This window comes from Mercenaria mercenaria, chromosome 5 (genome assembly GCF_021730395.1).
Source record: "Mercenaria mercenaria strain notata chromosome 5, MADL_Memer_1, whole genome shotgun sequence".
Taxonomy (NCBI): domain Eukaryota; kingdom Metazoa; phylum Mollusca; class Bivalvia; order Venerida; family Veneridae; genus Mercenaria; species Mercenaria mercenaria.
In genome coordinates this window covers 52,680,396-52,693,151 of record NC_069365.1, presented here as the reverse complement: position 1 = coordinate 52,693,151, position 12,756 = coordinate 52,680,396, and the positions used below count along the sequence as shown (strand labels likewise).

The 12,756-nt window shown below is 34.3% G+C and overlaps 1 protein-coding gene across 1 annotated transcript in view; it reads right to left on the bottom strand.

Annotated features, from left to right (window-relative positions):
• LOC123545601 (plexin A3-like) overlaps nt 1–12,756 on the bottom strand; it is a 264,006-nt gene that overhangs the window by 20,307 nt on the left and 230,943 nt on the right. Inside the window, exons 27-28 of the mRNA XM_053543563.1 lie at nt 5,209–5,301; nt 2,958–3,114 (exon numbers count right to left, since the gene is read on the bottom strand). Coding sequence (XP_053399538.1) covers nt 2,958–3,114; nt 5,209–5,301 — 250 coding nt within the window. The remainder of the gene's footprint in view (nt 1–2,957; nt 3,115–5,208; nt 5,302–12,756) is intronic.

The window sequence follows — 12,756 nt, the reverse complement described above, 5'->3', positions numbered from 1 at the left end:
TTGAAATACCTACACTAATACATTAATAGCACATTATCCATACTGAGATGAAGTACTTCATTGTGCTGCAAATATAATAGTTATTACAAGCAGTACCTACCTTTTACTACAAGTCGTATATTTCAGCTTTAAATTCAACAGTTTTGTAATGACAATTTAATGTAATCATATCTAAGCACATTTAAGTTATCTTCACTTTAAATGTACGGAATTCCATATACATGTGATACTGACCACCTGATTAACCTGACAACGTGGACTATTCCAATCGGTTAATTTGTAAAACATGTATAAAGTGGTGCAAAGTTAAGACATTGGATGTTTTTATATTTATATTGAAATTTTGAAAGGATAATTGTTTTTTATTTTCAATACACAAATTCAGTCCAAGATGAAATGTACTTTAATCTGTCCCGTATATAATAATGTCGACTGTCCATGATTTATGCTTTTAACTTTTACTACAAATGTACAACACAAAGTCATATATTTCAGGCATACAACACAAGGTCATATATTTCAGGCATATATATATGTTGAACCAGTACGAATGTGTAGTACAATTCGGGCTCATATATAAAGCAGCGCCGAAACTAATCTTATTGGGTTAGTGAACTTGCTGTGGCATGTGCGTGTTCGTTTGTACTGCTAGGCGCTTTGCCGTAATTGGTCTGGTATATTGTGGTGGTGATTTAGTTCGTATAAATTCTCTCTACTATATAAAAATTTATAATGCGAACTTGTATCCTAGCGGATCTCACGTATGGGAAAGTCAACTGTTCTGAATATAATTATATCCCTTAATGCAAATTATCTATATATATATTCAATGTATCCTTGAGATCCAGTTAACTTTCAGAGAGAAAATATAGCTTCTCTGGTCCCATTCAGTTAAAAAGACTAAAATGTCACTGCTGATTTATGAGACATGAAAACAGAGATTTGAGTATATATATGCAAATGTTGAACCAGTACGAATGTGTAGTATAATTCGGGCTCATATATAAAGCAGCGCCGAAACTAATCTTACTGGGTTAGTGGACTTGCTGTGATATGATCGTGTTCGTTTGTACTGCTAGGCGCTTTGCCGTAATTGGTCTGGTATATTGTGGTGGTGATTTAGTTCGTATAAATTCTCTCTTAATATATATATATATATATATATAAAGGGTTTTAAGGAAATAGTCAAATCCTTTTGAGCTTGTATATTTGATTTATTCCTCAACCGTCAATTCCGATATTGGTGTCTCTATTTATTGATGTCTGTGTCTGCCTACCAACAGAAGAACAGCGATCATAATTATTATTATACCAGATTTATATAGCGCCCTTTTCATGATAAATACGTTCAAAGGCGCTTTACAGCAACTGCAGCCACAGAGGGCGCGAAATCATCCTCTAAGATAAAGCCCCCAGAACAGACAGAGAGAACTTTTCAGATACAGACGAGTCCGGCTAACTTAGCCTTGCTCTTTTCGAATAGACAGTCTGGTTCTTTAACGTGCCCGGTGTATAGCACCGAATACACGCGAAGCCGTCTTTCCTGGGAAGAACCAGTACAGGCCTCTAGTTAGGTGGGAGACACTCAAGAGCATCTCAGAAATTTCCAGTGCCTGGACCGGGATTCGAACCCCGGACCTCTGGATTGACAGTCAAGCGTGTTACCACTAGACCACCGGCCCACCTCATAAGAAAAGATTATCCATGTTTATCGTCTTTTCACCAAATTGGATTAAATAACCAACGTTCTTAAGGACATATCGTCTCATTTGAGATCAGAGAATAGGCAACAAACAAATCTGCAAAGAATTGAAAACAGTGACAACATAACGGCAGTGTTAACATCAGTACAAACTGCTTTAGAAAACATCAACACACAGACATCAATAAATAGAGACACCGATATCGGAATTGACGGTTGAGGAATAAATTAAATATACAAGCTCAAAAGGATTTGGCTATTTCCTTAAAATCCTTTTTTTAAATATTTCCACCCATATCGTGGTCTTTTTCGTGAACTAATGCTGTATAATATTAACTTTTACTTTTGTAATAATTTGAAAAACAAGTATTCAAGATAGATATAATTTTCACTAAAATAAACAAAGTTAAATGTTTTAAGATACGGATAATCAAGAGCTCCGCAAAGCAGGGCAATATACTTCCTACGGAGGAGGAGGAGGAGGAAGTAAAATTTTCGGGTGTGTGTTTCGGAGGGGTGTAATGCGACTGTTGGTGATGGCTAGGTTGTTTTGTGCGGCGGCTGTGACAGAACTTTAACGCTCAAGAAACTAGGTGATTTTTTTTGGAGGTTGGGAATGGGAGGCAGAAAGGTTGATGTGTGTGTGTAATGTGGATTGTTGCACATGACGGAATATTTATAAAATCTGTACGAAGATCCTTTGGAAGCATAAAACATAACAAAGTAAGCCTTAAGCTGTCTCGGTTTGATGGAGTTTATAAATGACAGATAATAAAATGTGCAAAAACCCTCACGACCCTAAAACGGGCTTAAGCAGAACTCTATTACAGTAAAACTGCATGTACTCTGTGATTATAAAGAACCAGAAAATACAACAGAGTAAGTTCAACTAAGAAGAGACATTTTAAAGCCGCCATATGGCACTTAAAGACTTCTGTTTGATATTTAATGCAATCTGTAAGAAATAGAACGCAACAAAACAAATTAATAACATATTTTGGTAACATGGAGTCTGTCCATGAGACTTTATGAAATGTGCAGCACCCGTCATGATGATGACACGAATTATGACGGACGGACAGACAGAAAGGACCGACGCACGCGGCATCATAAGTCCGTTTTTCTTCTTAGACAACCAGTATTGTTTAAATCAATACCAGTATCTAGTTTTAACTTACTGATTAGAAAATGTAAAAAAAATCTTCAAGAGAGTGAATCTTGTTGAAATAGTGCCATATCTGTTGTTATGTAATACCTTGTTGGAATGATCTCTTCGGCTGTCTTTTCCTCCAATTTTCCTCCGTGTTCCTCTGTCTCAATATCCTGTCCGCATGTTGTAATAATGTTCTCCTGACATGTCCCCTGTGCAAATTCTTCGTTCTCTACTAGATCCTTTTGTTCAATAAACATGTCTGCAAGATTTCCATCATAATATTATGTTCGAAGTTAACAATACAGTTTAAGAGTTTTCCCTCTATTATTTATACCGTTTGCCAAAAAGGAAACTAGAAGCAGACAACAGGTGACTCATTTTAGATAAATGTATGTCTTCGTACACACACTGAAAATAATGGTATAATGGTCTCAATTTATGTATTATTTTTATGTTTTAAATTCAGTTTCAGATATGAATAATCTTAAAGGTTAACAAGTAGAAACATTATCAAATACATATCGGATAATCACTATTGCCTCTAAGAAATACTTTATACAGCCAGTGTGAAAAAATCAAATTTTGCTTAATGAAAATTACTGTAGTAATAGGCAAAAAGTCAATAGGCGACAGGAGCGAAAGTCAAAGACACACTAATGGTTGTCTAAGTGACTGAAATGGAATAGGGATCATCTGCTATGCATGTCCAGTTATCCAATGATCTTTCAGCGTTCTGGGTAAAGTGGTTCTAAAGATATTCATTGGAAACGGCTTTTCATGTTCCGGCCCTTTTGACATTGACCTCCGAAAGAATGTCCTAATGACCAACAAGGGGTATCTAATAGGCATGACCAATCATCCCTTGAACTGTTGACGTTTTGAGTAAAGTTATGGATCAGAAACAATTTTCCATGTTCTGGCCCTGTGACCTTGTCTTTTGATCGAGTGACACCAAAATCAAACGAGTCATTTACTCTACATGACCAACCATTCAATGAAGTTTCAACATTCTTGGTTTTCAGTTTCAGTTTTGCATGACATGTTCAGGCCCCTGTGGTGACCTTGCCCTTTGATAGAATGATCGTAAAACAATAAAGTTATTAGGCAGAAACCATTCGTTCTACCGTCAAACAAAAATATTGTCTCACGTGGCGGCCTTTGTTTTTAGTTGATATGATACTTCAAAATATCACAACTTGAGAGTTGCCCGATGGTATATATTGAAATATTCAAGTTTGGAATTTTTGTTATTGGTTTTACCAGTACCTCGTTACAGTCGTCAATGGCAGGTTTGAAAGTCTAAAAAAATTAATAGATCAATTTCATTGCACTTTTACTTATCCCATATGTCAGGTATTACAACACCTGTTCATAAATGCGACATACTGAAAGAAGCAAAACTTATCATCACCACCGTAAAATAGTAAGTGATATCTCATTTTGATACAAGCGAAAACTGTATAACCTTCACTGCAAAATAGTACGTGAAATTTCATTATTTCGGTTTGTTAAAAGTAGATTGTTTCATCATATATAAGCTGAAAAAAAATCAGATCTTTAAGGGTATATCCTAATTGCATTTGATGTAAAACAAACAATGATATTGTGTCTAAAACGCTAAATTGTGCAGCTGCTAGAGAAGTAAACGAATAGATATCCCTGCTCGTAAGTACTTGCCTAAGGCAAGAGTTGTCATTCTTTGTGGTCACGGCATTAAACTAAATACTAATACTTCAGTTATTGATATAAACATAGACATTTTTGAAAGCATTTTTGGTGATTTCAGTGACCTAGAAATCAATTTCTATACTTTGTTTAATGTCTTTCCATCATGAAAATGTTAGGTTCTATCCCTATTTTTTGCAATTAATACGGATATCCTGAAGAACAAAACATTCAGGCCTTGGAACTATATTACTAAAATTTCTGATATTTTTTTTATTTTGTCTTCAAGTATAACCTGACCCGCTTAGCTCAATAGGGGGAGCGTCGGTTTACGGATCGCGGGGTCGTGAGTTCGATCCTCGGGCGGTGCGTATGTTCTCCTTGGCAATTTGATAGAAGACATTATGTCTGAAATCATTCGTCCTCCACCTCCGATTCATGTGGGGAATTGGCAGTTACTTGCGAAGAACAGATTTGTACTGAATCCAGGAACACTGGTTAGGTTAACTGCCCGCCGTTACTTGACTGAAATACTGTTGAAAACGTGGTTAAACCCAAAACAAACAAACAAATCAAGTATGACCTTGTTCCGGGCCTAACCCTTTGGGAGTCGTTTACACCATTGCCCCTTTGAAATTTGCAGCCGCTGTTTCAAGTGGGCTGTCCATATTGGAATTTTCGAGTTTACCTTCGCGTTTTCCTGTGTCAAATTCCTGGGTCCATACAGCATGTATATATCCTCCATCAATGTTCGTTAGGCACTCATCGATATTCCCATCATCTGTCCAAAATTTAAGAAATAATGTAAGTGGAGTTTCCCTACATTCTTTATCCAATTTGTCATTAAGAAGAATTGAAAAGGATTAAAGCTTTAGATATTTTTATTAATGAATAAAGCGAATGCAAAATAACTGAGGGCTGCATTATTTCTTTCTATGAAATTTTACAGGAACAAACATTGTGTAAAAAGTGTTCTTTTATTTTAACGTAAGCTAGATATTTCATACTTTCTTACATAAAATACTTGTATACACACAGGTGAGAAAAAATATTCAATATCTTTGCTGAAGAAAACATAGTATTTCAGATAATTATTTCGGAAATAAAAAAATGTTAAATTACTATACTAATTATACTAGTTGTACAAAGTTTGACGAAGCACGAACCGGGAAATCAAATATCTATGACATGCACGTATAAAATATTGAAGCTTCATGTATCAATAAATAACAGTGCGGATATTTTTATCGTTGCACTTGCTACAATTATATCTTATGTTAAAACTCATTGAGCAATTTCTTATTTTTATTTATATCAAAACAAGTAACGTTTTTAAGGATTAGAATAGTGTAGCCACAACCATATCATAGTAAAGTGAAATCAATTAAAGCTTTTCAAGTACCAGGCTTAAACTAAGACAAAACCTAATATATTGTAATTATCATTATTCCGAATTGATCTTAAAATATATCGTCATATTATCTTAAATATGAATACAGAATTAACAGGTTAAATTGCGATTTCTAAAATACCACATGCGCCACATCATATGCGCAGGGCTTTTGTTTGTCAAATCTTCCTTCAATAAGATATAAGGAAAACACAAAAAATTAGTGCTAGATGTCCCAAATAAGCAAAGTAAACCTGACCTTAACATTATACGGGAAAACCGGAGGTTTTTCCGTCTATAGATAATGTGTACGTTTATATATGTCAAAGTAAACCTATATACCGTTCAACTTGGGAATATGTTCTATACCTTCACCGGTTGTCCTGTCTATCCCATAATTCCCGGAACTGCTGCTGACATTCGACAAAATAAAGTTTTTTTCCGAACAATCATCAGCAGACAAATGATTCTTATTCTGTCGTATTTTAACGAGTTGAAAATCCGCGGTGTTAGATGAAATTGGTCTTATTCGGGTCTCTTTGTATGACGTTTTTTTGATGATTCAAGCGTCCCGCTTATAATAGTTTCCAATATTGAATAAAATGTGCATTATAGTAGTGTTTGAAGAACAAAATCATCGCCAGTTTAATTTTTAATGTAGAAAAGCAAGTAATTACAAAACAATGCCAATGTAAAACAAATCCAGACACACTAGCGTAACAAAATTTATTTATATACATAATTTTATGACGTTAAAAGTCGTGGTCCAGTGGTTAGCACGCAAAGCATGCATGCGAGAGGTCCGGAGTTCGAATCCCCACATATGCCATTTTTTTTTTTTTTTTTTTTTTTGCTATAAGCCCAGTATATTTGTCACAAATTTTGGAGCAGAAATCATTAATGTGTATTGTTTACCAATGTAAATTTTGAACAAAACTCGAGATTCAAATTCAAAGACAGGGAAGAGCATGTGTTGCTTATCTCCCTTTCAAAACCCTAGACTTTTATGAGTTTGGTAAATTAAATTGGGTTTTGACCAACAGAGTTTGTGTTCTCGAAAGTTGATAAAATTCTGGTCAAGAACTTCTTAGAATGAATTTGAAATAAGAATTTATCATGTCAGTGGTTGTTTGTCATTCTCCCATACAAGAGGTTTACCATAGCTAATTAGTGGGACGAAATTTGTCCTAAAAGATGTCATTTGACAATATAAATGACATTTAAAAGAATCGCAATAGTCTGTGGTTAGGATAACAGGTTTATATAAGTTCAAAAGTTTATTTGTTGGAAGAACATTAGATATCTACATTAAAAAGTTATATCACTATTTTCTAATATCCAGTCGAAAAGAGACAAATTTCTATTTCATAACTGGTTTCTATGATTATAAATAACATGATTAACCCTGGAACAACTGATACGTAGTATTAGACCTTCCTGGATTAACCGTATAACAGAAATATTTTAGTTATATAATTAATTCTCCTCATCTTGTGCTGTAGAAGACGTATTTCTTTTTCTTGCCTACCAGACGGGGATTTCCGGTATTTTTATCAGTGCTGGAAAATTCCACCTTACACCGGGGTGTAAGATGACTCGTGTTGTAAATGACGTAAAACGAACTACATTTTTGTAGAAGATTTATGTAATAATTTATATTTTATTTCATAATACGGAATAAAAATCCAATACCTTGACAGTTCCTCTTTGTTCCTGATAGTATATTTCTTGATTCAAAAAACGTTATTTTATCAAAAAATCGTAACATTACGCTGCAACTGATAAAACAAAACTGGAACTAGACAGTTTCCCTTGAGGCCAGATATTCCTATCTGCACTACAACCAGTAAAAGAATCTTATATTCTTTAATAGAATTAAAAAAATGCCAAATTGAGCTTTAACTTTATTGTAGTCTAAGAATCATAATAAACTGATGTTACATTCAGGAATTATGGATTATCATTAATGCAAACAATTGGCAATGAGTTAATAGCTTAATAGAACATACCACTTCATACAAAGAATCTGTAATACCAGGTATTGCCATTAATGTTAACACAACTTCTTTTATTTCTATGGGGCACTGTTGGTTTATCAAAACTCTGCCTTTTAGATAGCAACTAAATTCACACTGGTTTTTTATTAATTGTGATGTCCATTTTCTCTTTACAAAGATAAGTTTTAAAAGAATTTTTCAAAGTTTGCTATTAAGTATAAATACTGTCACGTCTCACTTGATGTTGCACCCACATAATCTAAATGCGCTGTGTGACATTACACAGGATTAATATGTAATTTTAAAGGAAGTGTCTAGGGGTACGGATCCGTACCTCTAGACAAGCCTGTTAGGGGTTTTCTAGGGGTACGGACCTCCTTTTTCTAGAGATTTAGGGTTATTTATATCTTAAATTTTGTTGAAAATGAAATAACAACTAAGTCTTAACCAGTCTTCACTTAAAACTTGGATCTAATTGGTTTACAGATACCAGCGTTCATCCGACTATTTACCTTCTCTTTCAAAACCTAAATAACCGAGGAACTCCAAATGAATACACTGTTCTGTGCCGATAGGAATTAGTTTTGTGTCAAATAAACTGTTGATAACAGCTAGATTAATGAATGAATCTATCCCTTAAATGAATTCTATTTGAAATTCAGCAAATAAATAAATAATTTAGGCATAATAATATGCAACAATTTATTTTGTTATTTAACAATGTACATTGTTGTATAATGATAATCGGCACGGAACTGATTGTTTAATACGGGAAAACCAAAGGTTTTTCCGTCTATAGTTAATGTGTACGTGTATATATGTCAAAGTAAACCTATATACCGTTCAACTTGGGAATATGTTCTATACCTTCACCGGTTGTCCAGTCTATCCCATAATTCCCGGAACTGCTGCGTCGCGATGAAGTACCTGACGGCATTCTACTGAGTAAAATTGCAACACTGGTTTCCCATTGAAAAATAATTACAATACTAAATAAAGTGAAAAACGAGACACTTTGTTCGCTTTCTTTCTCAATTTGTCGATACGAGGTCAGATTAGAATTTAGGGCAAATGACGTCACGCTTACTGAAAAAAAAAACCGAAAAGAATCATACGCGGAAAGAACCGAAATGGTTTTTAATTCACGTTCACAAACGACAAAAATAAATCCATTTTTGATTTAAATAGACAAACTATCTTGATAATTTAATCATTACAAAACAACGGCTGATTGAAACACATAAAGAAATGGGGTTTTGTTACAATGACTTAACTTCAACGCACCTTTCCGAAAAAAGGGTAACGATACTCTCCAGTAAAATGATCACGTCCGTTCGCCTGCACGATTGAAGGTCACAATTGTTTGTAAACAGACAGATTGTAAAAAAAGAAAGAATTCTCAAAGATTATCTCCCTTGCTACTAAAGTGAGCTATTGGTTGGTTTGTAAAAACACCAGATTCTAAATATAGCTGTAGTTCTATACTGGCTCTGATAAACTAAGATTAGTAACACTGACAAAAAAATGCCAGGCACTATTCTTAGTGAACATTCTTATTGCATTTGGCCTAAATCAAATTTAATTCAAAGAGACCATTTTTATGACAAGAATGAAATTCATGGACACAAAAATTCAACCACAGATGCATTATTATGCGAACACTCGTATAGTATCCGGCAAAAATCTGATGAAAAATATCACCACACATCTTATGAAACCAAAAATACAAATTCAAATCGCACATGCATTATTAAGTGAACACTCATATAGTGTTCGGTCAACATCCAACATCAGATATAAAAAGTCATCACAAATCTTACGCAACCAAAAAAATCTTGTCAGTGTCAGACAGAAAACAAAGACAAAAACAAATTAAATCAAAGGCCTGAAGGGCCTGAGTCGGCTAATGATTGATGTACTGACAGTATAGTCTACCAGTTTCAGTTTGTTTTTAGTTTTTTTCTTAAAATTTCATAACACAGCTCGATATTTACCCAAAATATTATATCCGGATACGATTACACTTTTCTCCAGTTTCAACAATATATTTTACAAATTGTGATGATACGAAGACATTTAGCAGCAATTGGCAGTATCTGACATTGAAGTTTACGGTTAAATTACCTCTTATTTAAATCTTTTCATAAAAAAGTTGTTTCGTTTCGTGAAAGCAGCCAAACATAGACGATCTACTTTCGATTTCAAAAACTACAAGAAAATACAATTTAATGTTTCGCCGATTTGTTTATTTCTCGAAAAATAAGAAATAAAATCATTTTTAATATCAGTAGTAACTAAACAAACCAGTAAGAGCTTCTTTTTCCGATAATTTATCCGTTTACTGACTGCAAAATTCAACCCACGCAAAGTCTATAGAAATCATACGATGCGTGTTTACGTTCAATGTGGGAGAATTAAGGCTGATCGGCTATGTTACCTAACGCATCCAGACGATTCAGATTTTGTTTTTAAAAAAGCATTGTGTGCGTTTCTGTAATTTTATATACGTTTTTATACGCTTAGAAATTATTAGACATGCGTATTTGCATTATTTCTATACGTAATTTACGCTAATACGCATCTTATCTGGAGCCCTGTGGAACTATTTTTTGTCTTTCGCTGGATGTTACCCAAGCTTTGTAAGCCTGCGCAATTCTTAAAATGCACATTTATGCTTAATGAGTTACATTCGAGTATTGCACAATTACAAGTCATAAATATGACAGATTACATCGTATATTGGTCATAGCAAAGGGAATTGACACAACTTAACTTCATTCATGCAGTGAACTGTTTGAAGTTTGAGAAATCTAATGGAACTACATCCCTTCACGTGTTATTCGGTCCATTTAGAGAATCGCTGAACAGCAAGGACTCGTCAAAAGGCTTTCAGCCTTTAGCCGACTCAATGAAGAATGCTGTAAAAAATCTTCTGAAAGCAAACATTCTTGTCAAAGTACAAATTCAATCTCAGAACCATTAGTAAGTGAACAGCCGGTAACAAATGAACATTCTCATGACAAATCTTATAAAACAAATAATGAGGTTTTATCAGGGAATTCACTTTTTGACACAGAAGCATATGTTGGCCCATATACACTGGTAAATGTTAACGGTGAACATAAAAAGTCATTCTTTGTTCCCGGAGATGAAAATTGTTTTTTTTTCACTCTCTCAGTTTATCATTAAAGGGAATTCCGATAGTTTTTTTATGTGCATCTTTCTGCGCAGCAGACACTTTCTATGGATAACTAAACTGAAGTCAACATTTGTTGAAACATGTTACAGACAGTCTTAAATATGAGGAATCTTGAATGAAATAACATTTTTGATAAGTTTTATCAGTAATCAAATGTTGATACTGGTTAATATTGTATTGACAAGTATCATGCCTGACAGGTATCTAGCAATTTTTGTGGTTGTGTTTTCACATCGCATTTTAGTACAAAGACAGTGTTCTTCATATAATGTAAGATATTTGACTTAGTACTGATAAGACAATATCACCTTTCAGATTATTTAGTATTCAATTATAGAAAGAATTAAGAATTTTTAAAACTTTTTTTAACTTCTAGCAGACATACATGTAATCAATTTGGCCAGGTTCGCGCCATTTTCCGTCCGAACAGGTGTTGTATTCTAGCGGTCTTAACATAAAAATTAGCCTGGTGACCCATACATTTTTAGCCATTTTTATGCTCACAATACAAATATCTATACACAAGAAAAACAGGAAAAAATTCTATGAAAGTGTTTTTTTCAAAATTTAAAAAAATATTCTTCACTATGGGTATTTTTCACTGAAAAAAGTTCACAAAAGTAAATATGAAACAGTATTTTTTTTCATTTGTACCCATTATTGTAAGGACAGAGTATTACAAATATGACTATGATATCAAATAAGTATATAATGTCTTGATGTATATTTTGGTTGGTATTTATAAAAAAGCAGAAAATTATGAAAATGTTGAAAAATCGCTAGCAGTTTCAGCAACAGTGGGTGTGTTCAAAACAATTTTTCACAAAAACAAGCCTGGTGACCTATTGTTTTTATTTGTTCATTGTTTTCAGCACAAATTTTCCTATCATATATGTAAATTTAAAAAATTTCTATGAAAGGAAAAAAACTATAGGAATTCTCTTTAAGTGGTGATTTTTCTAAGGGACCGCAATACAGGAAAGAAATTTGCGGCTATATCTTAAAAAATTGGGAATTATGGGCTGATGCAGTTTCACTAACCCATGAAGTAGGTATTAATTCACGGGCAGCTTATACCACTCACATGATGAAAAATAACGGTTATGCAACCGCTACAGAAATACAAGTTAGATGTATCCTTTTACAAATAAACATATCCGTTTGCCTACGTGGCATATTATTATTATTATATTATTATTATTATACCAGATTTATATAGCGCCCTTTTCATGATCAATTTCACGTTCAAAGGCGCTTTACATAGTTCAAATGCAGCCACACAGGGCGCATAATTCATCCTCTACTAGTACAGACACAGAGCGATCTGACCAGAGGGACAGAGTGAGACAAAGCCCCCACGACAGAGAGATCAGAAATCAGATACAGGCTTGTCCGGCTAACTTAGCCTAGCTCGTTTCGAATAGACAGCCTGGTTCTTTAACGTGCCCAGTGTATAGCACTGATACACGCAAGGATTGCCTGGGTTCCTGACCAGTACACCTCTAGTTGGGTGGGAAACACTGAAAAGCGTTTCTGAAAATTCCCGAGTAGCTGCCGGGGATCGAACCCCAGACCTCAGGATTGGAAGGCCAGTGTGCAAACCACTGAGCTATCCGTCCATCCGGCATACAATTTATTAAAAGTACTCGT